This window comes from Mustelus asterias, chromosome 24, assembly GCF_964213995.1.
Source record: "Mustelus asterias chromosome 24, sMusAst1.hap1.1, whole genome shotgun sequence".
Lineage (NCBI taxonomy): Eukaryota > Metazoa > Chordata > Chondrichthyes > Carcharhiniformes > Triakidae > Mustelus > Mustelus asterias.
In genome coordinates, this window is record NC_135824.1 from 15,318,233 (window position 1) to 15,335,697 (window position 17,465).

General features: G+C 46.8%; 1 protein-coding gene across 3 annotated transcripts in view; it reads right to left on the minus strand.

Annotated features, from left to right (window-relative positions):
• The window catches only part of agbl1 (AGBL carboxypeptidase 1), a 253,692-nt gene that overhangs the window by 122,391 nt on the left and 113,836 nt on the right, over positions 1-17,465 (minus strand). For all 3 annotated transcript variants that reach the window (XM_078241332.1, XM_078241330.1, XM_078241331.1), the window contains 2 exons: positions 10,427-10,571; positions 6,337-6,487 (listed from right to left, as the gene is read on the minus strand). In XM_078241332.1, coding sequence (XP_078097458.1) covers positions 6,337-6,487; positions 10,427-10,571 — 296 coding nt within the window. The remainder of the gene's footprint in view (positions 1-6,336; positions 6,488-10,426; positions 10,572-17,465) is intronic.

Consider the following 17,465-nt stretch of genomic DNA (forward strand, 5'->3'; position numbering starts at 1 on the left):
TCCCATTCCTTCCCTTCAAATAGTCGACCAAGTCTCATTGGATCCCTACAGTGCAGAAAGAGGCCATTTGGTCCATCGAGTCTGCACCAACTCTCCGAAAGAGCATCTTACCCAGGCTCAACCACCCCACCCTATCCCTGTAACCTCATACATTTACCATGGTTAACCAACCTAACCTGCACATCTTTGGACACTAAGGGGCAATTTAGCATGGCTAATCCACCTAACCTCACATCTTTGAACACTAAGGGGCAATTTAGTTAGCATGGCTAATCCACCTAACCTACACATCTTTGGACTGTGGGAGGTAGCTGGAGCACCTGATGGAAACCCATGCAGACACGGGGAGAATGTGCAAACTCCACGCAGCCACCCAAGGCTGAAATTGAACCCAGATGCCTTGTGCTGTGAGGCAGCAATGCCAACCACTGTGCCACCAATTGAGAACCATTACCTTTCAGGCAGTGCATTCCAGATCGTCATAACCTGCTGCCAAAAAAAATGATCTTCATCATACCCATGGCTCTTTTGCCAATGACTTGAAATCTGTGCCTGGTTCATGACCCTTCTGCCAGCGTATCAGAGTGCTTCATGATTTTGAATATCTCTAGTTAAATCTTCCCTTAACCTTCTCTGCTCTAAAGCGGACATTTTATAAAAATTTGCTCTATTACGGGAAGTAGGAATTGCTGACAAAAGCAGCTTTTACTGTCGTTTTTCTTTACTCTTTCACGGATTGCGGATGTCGCTGGCTGGGCCAACATTTATTGCCCATCTCGAATTCCCCTCAAGAAGGTACGGAGGGGTGAGCCACCTTCTTGAACCATTGCAGTCCATGCTGTGTTGTAGGAACACCCATAGTGTTGTTGTGGAGGGAGTTCCCGGATTATGACCAAGTGGCAATGAAGAAACAGTGATATATTTCCAAGTCAGGATGGCGTGTGGCTCAGGAGGGGAGCTTGCAAGTGGTGATGTTCCTATGCATCAGCTGCTCTTGTCCTTCTAGACGATATTCCAATTTCTCCACTCTGGGCGGGACTTTCTGGCCGCGATCGCCCCGTAACCGGAAAGTCTCGCCTGAGGTCAAAGGCCCGCTCCATGGTCCGCCCCTTTCCCGCTCCGATTCCTGTGACACCCCTCTGTCTCTTACCCAGAATCGCGGAAGAGAATTAAAGTGCTCCTACCAGTGTCCAGCTGAAATCAGCCAGCCCACCATAGACTGGGAAGCTAGCAAAGAAAGGTCTTTTCTTGTTAGTGTAGCTAATTGGCACGGTGGCACAGTGGTTAGCACTGCTGCCTCGCAGTGCCAGGAACCCGCGTTCAATTCTGGCCTCAGGTGACTGTGTGGACTTTGCACATTCTCCCCGTGTCTGCGTGAGTTTCTTCCGGGTGCTCCAGTTTCCTCCCACATTCCAAAGACGTGCGGGTTAGGTGGATTGGCGATGGTAAATTGATCCTAGTGTCAGGGGATTAGCAGGGTAAATATGTGGGGTTACGGGAATAGGGCCTGGGTAGGATTGTGATCGGTACAGATTTGATGGGCCAAATGGTCTCCTTCTGCACTGTAGGGATTCTATGATTCTATGAATTACAGAATAAACTCACTGACACAGCCCGAGGTGACATTTAACCTGATGGTCTAGATTTAAATTCAGCTTCCAAGGGTGAAAAGGCAGTTTGTTGAACAACTATGTTGCCCATTGCTGACTAACCTAGTGTGTTTCAGTATCTCCAACCTACTGCAACACTCATTCTCTCCAAGTGTATCACCCAGTCCCCTAACTCACTCCATTACCCAATCTCCTTCTGCTGCTGCAGTACAAACTCCCTCTAACCGGTCGCTCTGACCCTTTTGTCCAACTTACTCTGCTCCTTTGTACTCTGGCCCAGTGCATCACCCAATCTCTCCAACTCATTCATTATTAAGCTACTGTGTCATCCAGTTGTTGTAACATACTCACACCTATTGCAGCACTTAGTCCCTCTGAACCATGTCCCACAGGCCTTCTAACCCTCTGCATCACCAGATCTTTAACCCATTTGCCAGAATTAAGTGTCTTCCTCAGAGCTGGGTAGGCTTCGAACTGGGCTAGAGGGTGACAAGTGAGGTTCTCACCACATTCCCACCTCTGCCCCGATTAAGTCCAAGGTAGGAAGGCTTGTGCAAGGCCTTCTCATCCTGCTGCCAGTTGAGGCCCCTCAGTGGGTAATTAATATTGACTTAAGGGCCTCATCCGTCCACCACTCATATTCACCCGACAGAGGATGAGGCCCTTAAAAGGGAAGTTAAAAGGAAAGGCTGTTGGGGTACTTGCAGGCTTCTGGCTGAGGAGGGGAGGTGATGGTGGGATAAGGAGCAGTTGAGGGACTGGGATCTCTTGTCCAAAGGTACTCAGTGCATGATTAATGGACCCAGCATCAGGAAGTGCAGTCTGCGAGGAGCCACTTCATGACTTCCTGCCACCCTCTTGCCATCACTGGGAGGAGATGGCCTAGTGGTATTATCACTAGACTGTTAATCGGAGAAATTCAGCTGATGCTCTGGGGACCCGGGTTCGAATCCCACCACAGGAGATGGTGAAATTTGAATTCAATAAAAAATATCTGGAATTAAGAATCTACTGATGACCATGAAACCATTGTCAATTGTTGGAAAAACCCATCTGGTTCACCTTTAGGGAAGGAAATCTGCCATCCTTACATGGTCTGGCCCAAATGTGACTTCAGAGCCACAGCAATGTGGTTGACTTTCAACTCCCCTCTGAAATGGCCTAGCAAGCCACTCAGTTTAAGGGCGACTAAGGAAGGGCAACAAATGCTGGCCAGCCAGCGATGCCCATGTCCCACAAGTGAATTAAAAAATAACTCACCTATGTCCTGGTTCCCTCAATGTCCTGGGCCTTGAGTGGAGAAAATCGCCAGAATCTACCACCGCTCCCCCAGTGGCGTTGACGAGCTATGTACAGCTGCCGGCCTCCGGTTGGGTGGCACTTCTCATGAAGTGGCATTTCCTCACTGGCATCCTTGATCCTGGGGAAGTCCCGTCGCTGCCTGGAGGGCAGCTGGAAGGCCAATGAAATCGGCTGGCCTCCCTGAAAGTGGGACTCCCACTAGTTCAGCACCCCAGTGGGCAAGACCACATAACGTCCATTAAATACTGTGTCACCCAAGTGTTCTATCCTCGTCCCACTAATTGGCAGGTGAATTATTTAATTGTGTAGCAAGGCTTGCAATGGAATTGCACTAATCATGTGCAGTAATTAGAGCTTAGAGAGTCCACTGCCAAAAAGGGAAAAAGCATTGGCCAGTATAGGTGCCTGCTTTAGTTAAAAGAAGCCTTATGACGTGTTGCTTAACAGAAAGAAAGACATGTTGGAAGCAAGGATGATCACAAAGTTATCAGCACAAAGGTTGACTATTTGACCCATTGTATCCATGCTGGCTCTTTGCTAAAGCAATCCAAATCTAATTGCATTGCTTTGCTCTCTCCCCTGTATGTCCCTCTCCATTAGCTGTTCATTCAAATTTCCCCTGGCCTTCTATGTCAACCACTACCTGTGGCATAGAATTCAAACTCCAGAAATTCTTGACATAAAGAAATATCTCTTAATATTTTTTTCTCATTTTCAGTGGCAATTTCAGATTGATGAATCCCCATCATTAACTCTCCAACCGGAGGAAATGGACTTTTCCATTTCACTTTATCAAAACCCTTCACAGATTTCACTCCAGTGGAAATTCAATTTTCAGCCTCACCTCGTTATCGTGGTCTCCTGTACCTGGCATGTTCTGAGTGAATCCGCACTTTAATATTCCTTCTGTAAACCCCAAAGCTGTACTCTATAACTGTGCCTTCACAGCATTATCACTATTCCTTTATTCTTACTCTCATTGTACTTGATAGGGCATTCAAAAGTTCATTCAAAAGTTCATTCAAAAGTTCATGTTTTTTCAACATGTGTTCTTAATCCGAAAATGCCAAAGGAACACATCCACAGGAAAAGAACTCAGAAATGTGTGCCCGAACATTGCCCGAGGCTGTGAACCAAACTCCTGAAAAATAAACACCTGAGGCTGAAGATTCATTCCACACCTGAAATCAGAGCCAGGGGGCTTTCCCTCACCAATCCAGCTCCGTCATCAGCTGTCTGTAACCTCGGGGCAAGTTCATGTGCATATTAGTGCGTCGCCGTGGTGCTGGGGAGCTCATCCTGGCAGCGTATTAGGGAGGCTGCTGCTTCATGAGCAGTGGGTGGCGCAGTGGTATTGTCAATGGGCTAGTAATCCAGAGAACCAAGGTAATGCACTGAGGACTTGGGTTCGAACCCCGCCGCAGCAGATGGTGAAATGTGAATTCAATAAAAAATCAAAAGTCTAACTGTAGTAGCGTGAGGTCTCATGATGAGGAAGCCTCGGATCACATGTTTAAAGTTTATTTATTTGTGTCACAAGTCGGCTTACATTAACACTGCAATGAAGTTACTGTGAAAATCCACCAGTCGCCAAAGCTGGTGTCTGTTCGGGGGACACTGAGGGAAGATTTAGCACGGCCAATGCACCTAACCAGCTCGTCATTTCGACAGTGGGAGGAAACTGGAGCACCCGAAGGAAACCCATGCAGACACGGGGAGAACATGCAGACTCGGCACAGACAGTGACCCAAGCCAGGAATTGATCACTGGCGCTGTGAGGCAGCAGTGCTAACCACTGTGCCACGGTGCTGCAAGGGTGATTTATTGAAGGAAAGAAAAAACGATATACAATAAGCTCAATGCAGGTACAGGTCTTGTTCCCTCGACTCCCATTCTCACACTAAATGTTCCCTCCTACCAGGGCGCGTGCCCTCACACCCGATAGGTGCTATTTTGCACAGTTCCCCCTGATAGGCCCCAGGAGGGTCCCCTGACCTGCGAACACCTGCCCTTAAAGGGGCCAAGTTACCACACTAATGATCATCACTGTCATTAAAAATCCACCTGGTTCACCAATGTCCTTCAGGGAAGGAAATCTTTGTGCAACTCCAGGCCCACAGCAATGTGTCTGACCCTCGGGAATGGCCAAACAAACAAGCCACTCAATTTAAGGGCAATCAGGGATGGGTAACAAGTCACGTCCCATTGAAGAATAAATTAAAAAAAGACGGAGGTGGGTGGCATGGTGGCACAGTGGTTAGTATTGCTGCCTCACAGCACCAGGGACCCGGGTTCAATTCCCGGCCTTGGGTCACTGTCTGTGTAGACATTCTCCCCATGTCTGCGTGGGTTTCCTCCGGGTGCTCCGATTTCCTCCCACAGTCCAAAGATGTGTGGGTTAGGTGGACTGGTAATGCCAAATTGCTCATTAGTGTCAGGGAGACTAGCTAGGGTAAATGCATGGGGTTATTTTGGGTTGGGCCTGGGTGGGATTGTGGTTGGTGCAGACTCGATGGGCCAAATGACCTCCTTCTGCATTATAGGATTCTATGATTCTACACAGTGCCTCTAAGATTGGGGACACTGCTACCTTATTGGTCATAGAATCCCTACAGTGCAGAAGGAGGCCATTTGGCCCATCGAGCCGACAACAATCCCACCCAGGCCCTATCCCGGTAACTCCACATATTTACGCTGCTAATCCCCCTGACACTAGGGGGCAATTTAGAATGGCCAATCAACCTAACCCGCATATCTTTGGACTGTGGGAGGAGTTCAAGATAAGGGGGAAAGGTTCAGTGGAGATGTGTGGGGAAAGTTTTTTTACACAGAGGTTGATGAGGGCCTGGAATGCACTGCCAAATGAGGTGGTTGAGGCAAATATGTGAGCGACATTTAAGACTTATCTGGATAGACACATGAACAGACGGGGAATAGAGGGATATAAGCGGTTGGTCTAGATAGGACAACATGATCAGAGCAGGCTTGGTGGGCCGAAGGGTCTGTTCCTGTGCTGTACTGTTGTTTATTTTTTGAAACCAGAGCACGCAGGGGAAACTCCACACAGTCACCTGAGGCCGGAATTGAACCCTGGGTCCCTGGCTCTGTGAGGCAGCAGTACTAACCACTGTGCCACCGTGCCGCCCAGTCTTCAACACATTTTCAGGTGGTAGCACTCCTGCCTCAGAGTCAGAAGGTTCATGTTCTCGAGCAGATATTCTAGATTGACTTTTCAGTGAGGTACTAGTTGCTTGCCCCACACTGTCAGAGGAACTTCTGTTTGGATGAGACATTAAGGTTTGCTATTCCATCAAAGCAAGTAACACACCTACACACACTTGATGAGATGCACCAAAGTTTCAATCAATCCCTATCCTCAGTAAAGTGAGTTAACTCATGAGCAAGAAATACGTTGATGACTTACAGAATTGATGCAACTCTTCAGGTTGGGACCCAGGGTTTGCAGTAACTGTGATCACTGGGCACTTGTTGCCCCCCAGTGTGGAACACAATATCTGATGCCTGAAGTAAATCTGATCAGAATTCAGCGATTCCTTGAGGAGATGCAAGTGAGTCTGAAACAGAGATGAAACCTTGAGATAAATGCATTGCGTTAGATTTCCTTGACCGTTTATGTTTTTCAATCCTCCTGACACAAATGCCATTCTCCAACCGTGTGAAACAGAAGGCCATTCAGCCATGAAACATCTTGTGATTGTGACAGTCACTGAGTAAAACCTGTTGCCTTATTCTCATGAATTTATATAGGGTGTGATTTTCTGGTTTTGGGGCGAGTGTGGCCGGACGGCACAGTAGCACAGTGGTTAGCACTGCTGCTTCACAGCGCCAGGATCCCAGGTTCGATTCCCGGCTTGGGTCACTGTCTGTGTGGAATTTGCATGTCTTCCCCGTGTCTGCACGGATTTCCTCCCACATTCTGAAAGACGTGCTGGTTAGGGTGCATTGACCCAAACAGGCGCCGGACTGTGGCGACTAGGGGAATTTCACAGTAACTTCATTGCAATGTTAATGTAAGCCTTACTTGTGACTAATAAATTAACTTTAAAATCCCTCCCGAGGTCAATGGACCTTTGCATGGTCCATGTCCCGCCCGCTACAATTCCCGTGGCGGGCGGGATGGGAAGATTCCGCACATAGAGTGGCATGTTGGCACAGGGACGGCATGGTGGCACAGTGATTAGCACTGCTGCCTCACAGCGCCAGGGACGTGGGTTCAATTCTGTCCTCGGGTCACTGTCTGTTTGCACGTTCTCCCCGTGTCTCCTTCGGGTGCTCTGGTTTCCTCCCACAGACCAAAGATAAGGTGAAGATGTCAGTGTCAGACTGGGGGTAGGCACAGTAAGAAGTCTCACAACACCAGGTTAAAGTCCAACAGGTTTATTTGGAATCATAAGCTTTCAGAGCGCTGCTCCTTCATCAGGTGAGCAGCACTCCGAAAGCTCACCTGATGAAGGGGCAGCGCTCCGAAAGCTCGTGGTTCTAAATAAACCTGCTGGACTTTAACCTGGTGTTGTGAGACTTCTTACTGAGTCCAAAGATGTGCAGATGTGGATTGGCTGTGCTAAAATTGCCCCTTAGTGTCCCAAGGTGTGTAGGTTAGATGGATTAGCCATGGGAAATGTGTGGGGTTACAGGGAGAGGGTCTAGGTAAGATATTCTATCAGAGAGTTGGTGCAGACCCGTTGTGCTGTTAGGGTCCCTATGAATGGCCACTTAGCAGAGCAACCGGTGGCTACACAACCGTACCCAGCTCAAAAAAGCTGGAGGATGAAAGCAGCCAAGTTACCATGGATCAGAAAGACTGACGGAACTGCTGTTGCTGAAGATTGCCAGAGGACCTAGCCACCCTGCAATGGGTCTTTAGGATGATGTGGAGATGCCGGCGTTGGACTGGGGTAAACACAGTAAGAAGTTTAACAACACCAGGTTAAAGTCCAACAGGTTTATTTGGTAGCAAAAGCTTGTGTGGCTTTTGCTACCAAATAAACCTGTTGGACTTTAACCTGGTGTTGTTAAACTTCTTACTGTCTTTAGGATGAGACATTAAGCCGAGGCATAGTTTGTACTCTTCAAAATTCCCATGACACTATTCAGAGAAGAGCAGGCGAATCCTCCCGATGTTCTGTCTCCAATGTATCCTCCAACCAGTGCCACAAAAACAGATAATTTTTCTTATTGCTGCCGTGAGACTTTGATGTGTACCAATTGGCTGGCGTGTTTCCCCGTCATTGCGACTACACTTCAGGAGTGCTTAATTAGCTGTGAAGTACAATGAGACATTCTTGGGACCCGAAGGATGCTATCTAAATGCAAATTCTTTGCTTATTTACACGGAACTAGGCGAGCTTACGGGTGAGGGTTGGTGCGGTGTCGCCCATGCCCTGTGTTAACACATCACTCTTACCCCCAGTACCTGGTGCGTCTAAATTCGAGCCTGGCTTGCACTTAGAGATCAGGTGGTAAAAATGTGATGTCAACTTATTTTACACTCATCCGAAAATTATTTAGGAAGAAATAAAAGGGTCGGCTTCAATATCTTGAATACATTAGCGATGCGCCGTGCAAGCGCTTCAGAATAATTTGTCACCATGAAGTGGAACGATCTAAAATGTCCTTTTATTCACATAAATTTTTTATTGAGAAACAAACTCAGCATTAGATTTCATTTCAATATAATTTTACTTGAAGAAAGAAATCCAATTTTGTTTTGCAGCGAAATCTAATTTAAAGTGCACCTGTAACAAATTCTTTTGTAAAAATAATGGCTGCTCTCGCACCGTTCTGGCTCACATTGCCAAATGATTAAAAATCTTTTATGTCACTCAGGGCTCAGTGAGGTTACGAGATAGGTGGCGGAATTGGATTTTCACAGAGCTTCATTTGAAAACTTCAAAGCTGTGCAGCCCACCCCATCACCCACCTCCCACTCCTGAGCTCACCCCTTCCTACGGGGGGGGGAGGGGGGGAGGAGCCAATCCGCCATGTTTAAATAGGTAATCATGGGTCAAAAAGGTTTATTACTCAGCTGATATCCCCCAATAATACACTGCACCCGCCTTGAGCCAGTGGGGCAGGAGCGGGTTTTTAAAAAGTACATCTTCAAACAGTGGAAAGGAGGGAGGGATCCTATCTTTGGGGGTCGAATAGATCACCCCCTTTCTTTCTAACCACCTCCTGCCTTCCCCCCCCCCCCCCCCCCCCCCGCCCGCACCCCCCACCTCCAACCTGCCCAAATGCTCCCTGCCTCCAGTATCCTGGGGCAGCGCGGTGGCACAGTGGTTAGCACTGCTGCCTCATAGCGCCAGCGACCCGGGTTCAATTCCCAGCTTGGGCGGCTGTCTATGTGGAGTCTGCACGTTCTCCCCGTGTCTGCGTGGGTTTCCGCCGGGTGCTCCGGTTTCCTCCCACAGTCCGAAAGACGTGCTGGTTACGTGGATTGGCCATGTTAAGTTCTCCCTCAGTGTACCCGAATAGGCACCGGTGTGTGGTGACTGGGGGATTTTCACAGTAACTTCATTGCAGTGTTAATGTAAGCCAAGTGGTGACATTAATAAATAAACTTTAAACTTAGCGACCTCCAGGTTCCAGGAGACCTTAGTTAACTCTGGGATCTATTGGGTTTCTGCTTCCTCTCTTCAGTCCTGGCAGCGGCCACAACAGCATTTGTAGCATTTGGATTGGTCAGTAGCTCCCGAGGGTGGGGCTTGCTCCGCAGTGAGGGGCAGAGGTCCCAAACCCCCGCAGTGTATCCTGCCCACAGCGCGTTGCGGCTGCAGGGAAAGCGTGGTGTCGAACATGGCGGGAACAGTGCAGCAGTGGAGGCGTCCCCCTGGAGTTAAAGAAAGTGAACCAGCTCCCCAGGCGAGCTCAGAGACCCTTGCCAGTGACCCTGGCCGCTTGATGGTCTTCTCCATCCTGGCACGCCCTTGCCCTCCCCTACCTGCTGTGGCATCCTAATGCCTTCTATTATCCTTCTCCCCTATGTACTCTATGAATGGTATGTTTTGCATGTATAGTGCGCAATACATGTGACAATAAATCCCAATAGATGTGACAATAATAAGTCAAATCAAAACACTAATCGACCAATTTGGATGAAATCTCAAATGACCCCCCATGGTGTGACCTTTGGTCCTGATTTGAGTCTGAGTTCCGGACCCTGAAGCCAACAGGGAAAAATCCTGACTGCCTGAATTTGGGGGGGATGGGCCTTCACCAGATTCCCTTTCTTTACAAATTCCATTCCACTCCTAGAATGCTCCAGGTAGAATATCAGAATCAGGAGTGCCACTGGACCTGACACTCCTCGATATATATATACGGGTGATGCTCCCTGATTGCGCAGGCAATCATTACCTCAATCAGGGAGCTCATACCCCAAGAGGCCAACCTCATGGGCCTCGTTGAGGTCATTGCAAACTGTTCTGTAGATTAGGTCACAGGGATGTTTTGCAGGACCCTTCCACAGTCTATAGAATAAGAAAGTTACATACCATTAGTGTCGAGTAGGTGTATGGGTAGTGATATGCCAGGTAGCAGACATCCTTCGAGTGCAGGAAAGTGATGGTAAATGTCAAGGTGTAGTATGATGTTTCCTTCTGACCTCTTGTAGCTGCACTCTGTCTACAATAATGATTTCTGAGGGAACAGAATAATATCCAGCTTTATCTATGCATAGAATCCATTTGTTCTACTTTGTCAAACATGCTGTGTTTCAACCAAGTAATATCACAGGCAAAACGATGAATTTCATTTCACAAGGAAGGAAACTGTATCGATAGGTGTGTTTCACATTTGCAGTTTACACCTCATGTATGTTTCGAATTATGTACATTACACAGCTGTGCATTTCACACCAATGCAGATTTCACATCTATTTACAGGATAGAGGCCTCCCTATTCACAGGTAGAATACACAAAAATGTAGTTACCCCTTGGCATCTTATGAAACTGACTTTGTTGAATTTAGTAACATGGGAGGCGATGGCCTAATGGTATTATCGCTGGGGTAATAATCCCGAAACTCAGCTAAAGTTCTGGGAACCCAGGTTCAAATCCCGCTGTGACAGATGGTGGAATTTGCATTCAATAAAAAAAAATCTGGAATTAAGATTCTACTGATGACCATGAAACCATTGTCAACTGTCGGAACAACACATCTAGTTCACTAATGTCCTTTAGGGAAGGAAATCTGCCGTCCTTACCTGGCCTGGCCTACATGTGACTCCAGAGTCACAGCAATGTGGTTGACTCTCAACTGCCCTCTGAAGTGGCCAAGCGAGCCACTCCATTGCACCAGCGTTTCAAGAAGGCAGCTCACCACCACCTTCTCAAGGACAACTAGGGATAGATAATAAATGCTGCTCAGCCAGCAACGCCCATGTCCCACACATGAATGAAAAAAAAACTGGCTCCCTCACCCCACAACCAGGAGGAAAAATGAGTAGGAAAGCTATCAGATTGCCATAGAAACCCAACCATTCACTGCAGTCCTTCACATTAAAAAAATGTTGGGCCTCCGACAGGCTCCATCCACATGATTGGTTTTTCATGCTCTCCTCGAGTGGCCCAGCCACTGAGTTGTAGAAAGAGCCACCATCAAAGCAGCGGCCCAGGACGGCACGGTGGCACAGTGGTTAGCACTGCTGCCTCACAGCGCCAGGGACCCGGGTTCAATTCTGGCCTCAGGCCACTGTCTGTGTGGAGTTTGCACATTCTCCCCGTGTCTGCGTGGGTTTCCTCCGGGTGCTCCGGTTTCCTCCCACAGTCCAAAGATGTGCGGGTTAGGTTGACTGGTCGTGCTAAATTGACCCTAGTGTCCAGGGATTAGCAGGGTAAATATGTGGGATTATGGGAATAGGGCTTGGGTGGGATTGTGGGCTGGTGCAGATTTGATGGGCTGAATGGCCTCCTTCTGCACTATAGGGATTCTATGATTCTACCTCAGAACATTGATTGCACAGTTTCACACACACCCCAAGAAAAAAACATTTAAAAAGCACACTTCGCACATACGTGCATTAAGCAAAGAAACCCATTTCATAGGTAGGTAGGCAAGCTGCATCACAGCTGTGTGCTTCACATAAGTCTTTTACAAGTATGTAGATTGCATATGCATGCACGTTGCAGAGTCATATAATTAGCACCAGAGCAAAATTAACCTGTTGTCTCTTACGTACATGTTATTCGAACAAATGTTCATTTTACCGTCTAAAATGTAAGATACTCTAATTGTTTAAAAGGCAGGTTTTTTAATTACAAAAGTAAAAGGCAATTCTAAAAAGATGAAATTCTGAAAAATAATGTGGCTGCTACTGGGAGATCATTTCAGGTGCTGTGTTTGGAGAGATCACCACACTAAGACCTTGCGTGACCCGAGATTATCAGATACTTACAACTGATGATGTGCACAGAAAATTAGCCGAAATTCTTCAGAGGTGGAATGAATATTCCTGATCCTCCATCGCCAGGGACAATGTGAAAAATAGTTCAACGTTCCAATTCTCTTACGGAAGGTACTAAACCCTGACGGTACTGCACCATGGGTTTAAAATGCTTTCAGTAAATGTTAAGAATATTTCATATCTAACGGGGCCTGCACCAGTAGACATTGAGTGGATTAAGATAATTTAGGACATGCCACATGTTTGAAACTTGGAACATCAATTAAAATGAAGCAAATGTTACAACTTAAAATCTAACATCGCTCAGTTCCCGGCTCATGAGGTTATTTTACAAGGGCAGAGGTAGCAACTCAAAATGAACTCACCATTACCCTCCTCACTCACGGAAAGTTACCATTTCTGGCTACAGCGCATTTTTACATTTCAGGCTGAAACCCGCACTCAGCGGTGTTCATGCATGAATGTGGTCAGATGACAGCACTGTTGTTTTGACAATAGTGTTAGCCAATCTAAAATAAACAGGTGAGCTTCTCTATTACGGAGCGGTGGCACAGTCGTCAGCACTGTTTCTTCAGAAGGAACTCTTCAAATGCAGACAATAAAAACATAACAAAACTTACTCCAACTTATAAATCAAAGAAAGGGTTTAATAAAGAAACTTCATTACTCCAAACTTGGGACCTCGCCCTGGGCCATTCCAAGTTCCCCACAATTCCCAACAGATTCTTATTTATACTGATTCAGCTGGTCAGCTGACCATCACATCATTCTGTAATTGGTTCCATGGTTTACTGGGTCAGCTGATCCTTACATCTTGTTACCATTGGTCACATTACATCCCATACAAAGTTGTCACCAGTTACATTCTAACAAGCACTGCTGCTTCACAGTGCCAGGAACCCGGGTTCGATTCTGGCCTTGGGTCACCCTCGGTGTGGAGTTTGCACGTTCTCCCCGTGTCTGCGTGGGTTTCCTCCGGGTGCTCCGGTTTCGTCTCACAGTCTAGGGATGTGCAGGTTAGGTGGATTGACCATGTTAATTGCCCCTTAGTGTCCCAAGATGTGTAGGTTAGATGCATTGGCCATGGGAAATGTGTGGGGTTACAGGGATAGGGTGAGGAGAGAGCCAGGGTAAGTTACCCTGTCAGAGGGTCAGCACAGGTTCGATGGGCTGAATGGCCTTTTCTGATTACAGAATCACAGAATGCTTACCACACAGAAGGAGGCCATTTGGCCCATCATTTCTGTGCTGGCCGATTGATCTACTTTTCATTTAACCGTTAAAAAAAGTTGAAAAGAGGGCTCCTCCATCTTGGGGAACTCTCGACCTCACCCACCAGCCACGCCACCCTCTACCAACCTCACCCCCAACCCCAAGCCCACCTTCCGACCATGAATTGACCAATTTGGGGAAAATCACAAGTGACTGACTATTCCCCACACAGTGCAGACTTCTGACTACCCCCCCCCCCCCCTCCCTTCTCCCACCCTCTACCCCAGGGAGTCTCTTTTCCCAGGAAAACAGTTCCAACATCTCCAATCTATCTCCATAACTGAAACTGCTCATTCCTGAATCAATTCCTGTGAATCTTTTCTGTGCCCTCTCTAATGCCTTCCTAAAGTGCAGCGTCCAGAACTCGACTCAATACTCCGGTTGAAGCCAAAGCAATGTTTTACGCAAGCTCAACATGACATCCTTGCTTTTGTACTCAATGCCACTATTTAATCAAGTCCAGGATGCTGAAAAATATCAAGTGCACATTAAAAGGTTTGCCCATTGATATTGTCGGCCTAATTTCAAGGTTAATATTGTACTCACACTGTGCTCTAATCTGTAGGGTGCTTTTGTTTGATTGTACACCCCTCAGTATGTCCCATGGAATGGAACAAACAATGGCTGGCCATCCAAAATTACAACGTGGGCCACACTACAGGCACACTGAAAGCTGCTAAATGCACAACTCTTGGCAACTTCACTCCAAACTACCAAAGTGTGAGAAGCTCTGGGCTTCATGCTTCATCTGCTGCTATTAGTACCAATTTGTATTTCCAGTGTTGGTTTGACGTTGGGGAATTCAAACCACCTATTCAGTTTATTGGGATGGAATGAATGAATCAAACGCACGCTGCATATTTCAAATCCTAAACTGGCAGAGCCATCTACGACTAGAAATAGCACTCCAAATAGGTTCTGCTACAGCCCAAAGGCTTAATTTGATGCGTGTCAAATATTCTCTGTAAACTGAAAAGAAGATGGGCTTGCACTGCCTAGCAGTGGATGAAGAGGCAATTTACTGTCTGAATAAAACTTCTCAAACGTTGTGGTGTGAGGCAATTTACGCAAGAAACATCGAACCGCACTATATCACCAGTCTGACCGAATGGACAAATTGGAAATGGATGTTTATGTAGGGGAAATAGTTTCTTTATTGCTATTAGCAGCTGCCACACAACCATGCACCTGAATATGATGACCCCGATATGGGTCCGTAAGAGATAAGAAACTTGATTACTGAATGTTCCAGAATGGTCCTACTTATAGGGAAGAGAATAGGCAAAACACAGAAGTTTCAATGCTATAAGTGAAATGAGATTGGAAACTGATGGAGGAAATTTAATATTGGAATGAGAGTAAACTTCTAACTTTAAGAACCATATGCTATAAGCAAACAGTCCATTTGTACTATAACTCATCTTTATATTAATATGAACCTCATTATAAACTAATACTTGGAAATAAAATGTGAAAAATAAATGTCTATATGCACATTATTTCCAATACCACTGTAGTTCAGTTCATGGGTATAAGAGGGAGGATTTTTTAACCCTTTTCCCGAGGGAAGGCCAGGACTGGATGTTCATCGTGGAGGGGGGAATCAGGAGTTGGACATTTTCCTGATGTTGTGATTCACCCCTCTGTCTGGGCAGAGCCGGCACGCCCAATTTTGCATCTCCTCTGGAGTGGGGCACCCTGGGGTCGGAGGCAGAGTCGATGCCGGGGCACGCAGCTTTGAAGCCATTCGAAGAGACATTGGCCTAGTTCTTCTGATCAGTATCAGTATGTTGCGGCACTGTGGCACAGTGGTTAGCACTGCTGCCTCACAGCGCCAGGGACCCGGGTTCAATTCCAGCCTCGGGTCACTCTCGGTGTGGAGTCTGCACGTTCTCCCCGTGTCTGCATGGGTTTCCTCCGGGTGCTCTGGTTTCCTCCCACACTCCAAAGATGTGCAGGTTAGGTGGATTGGCCACGCTAAATTGCCCCTTAATGTAAGGGGGACTAGCAGTGTAAATACATGGAGTAATAGAGATAGTGCCTGGGTGGGATTGTTGTTGGTGCAGGTATAATGGGGCGGATGGCCTCCTTTTTTTAATTTATTAGTCACAAGTAGGCTTACATTAACATTGCAATGAAGTTACTGTGAAAATCCTCCAGTCGTCACACTCCGGCGCCTGTTCGGGTACACTGAGGGAGAATTTAGTATGGCCAATGCAGCTAACCAGCATGTCTTTCAAACGGTAGGAGGAAATAAGAGCACCTGGAGGAAACACACGCAGACACGGGGAGAATGTACAGACTCTGCACAGACAGTGACCTAAGCCAGGAATCGAACCCGGGTCCCCGGAGCTGTGAAGCAGCAGTGCGAACCATTATGCTGCTATGCCGCCCTTCTGCACTGTAGGGATTCTATGATTCTATGATCCTAGTATGAACCCCCTTCACTTTCCCCCCCGTCACCCCGCTCACTCCCTCACCTCCACGATCACCCATAACCCACTCACCAAGTTTCCACTTTATAAAAAGAACCCACAAGTCCCATAATAACAATTGGAAATCTTTTAAAAGCTGATAAATCAGAAAAATAAATAAATATCATTTGGTAGGTACTCCAAAAACATTTATCCTCACTAGAAAACTCAAATCTATCACACCTTTCAAACAGCCAAACAGATGGCTGATCTTCTGGCAGGGTGGCAGGGAGGATTGACTGAAAGACATGGGGATTGTTTAAGCATTCTACTATTGATTTCACAGTGGGGTAGCCTTTCAATATCGTGGAATGTAGAATAGTATTTTATACACCAGATCATCTGTTCTAATGTATCTAAACAGTTTTCCACTTTCAAAATACTGTTCTTCCATCTAACAGCTTTCCAGTTGTCAGAACTAATAACCTGGCAAACATATTATTTGATGGCCACTTGGCTTTTCCAATTACAGCTCTGTCATCACTCACTTTAGTAGATTTTTGTGTCAGTTCTGGGACAGCATGGAGTCGCGAATCGCGAGATTTAAGTAGTCATTTTGTGGTGAACTATAAAGGATTGAACAGCATTTTTATTTACCTTGTACACTCTGCCTGCCTCCAGTCTATGGTCACACCTCCATTAGCCAGGAGAGCTTCCAAAACAGAGCCACCTTGCTGAAATTGCAGAAGTTCTGAAATGCCCACTTCTAGAAGGATGCTGGCAACTTCTAAGCAGCAACACGTGGGGTTTCTGACCCACCCCCTTACCCACTCCACTTAAAATAACTAGAGATGGTATTGGCACTGGGACTTCCATCTACTCTGCTCTGCGGCCATTTTCTTCCAGTTCGCGACTCCATACTGTCCCAGAACTGACACTAAAATCTGCTCCCAGTTTACCAGAAGCCAAAGTCAGAAAAAAGGGTCAAAGACTCACAGGATGTGGTCTTCACCACATTAACATTGAGGCATAGCCTTCCTGAGGTAGGGAAGCTTGGCCTTTCTCTAAAGTAGGTGCCCAAGTCAATTGTTAGCATTCAGCCTCCCAGCTTATTTCTTTGATTAAATCTTGGTCGGGCACCCTAAAACAAATGGACGTAGCACCACAGCCTGCCTGTAGACTCCCTTTGATTAGCGGGGGAGGGGGAAGAGGGGAGAGGGTGGGTAGTGCTTCCTTGAGAGTGCAGTGGACATGCCAATGACTTGCAATAATGAGTCTTTTGAGAGCTATTACTGTACTTATTAGTGTCACAAGTAGGCTTACATTAACACTGCAATGAAGTTACTGTGAAAATCTCCAGCCGCCACACTCCGGCGCCTGTTTGGGTACACTGAGGGAGAATTAGGCATGACCAATATACCTAACTAGCATGTATTTTGAAC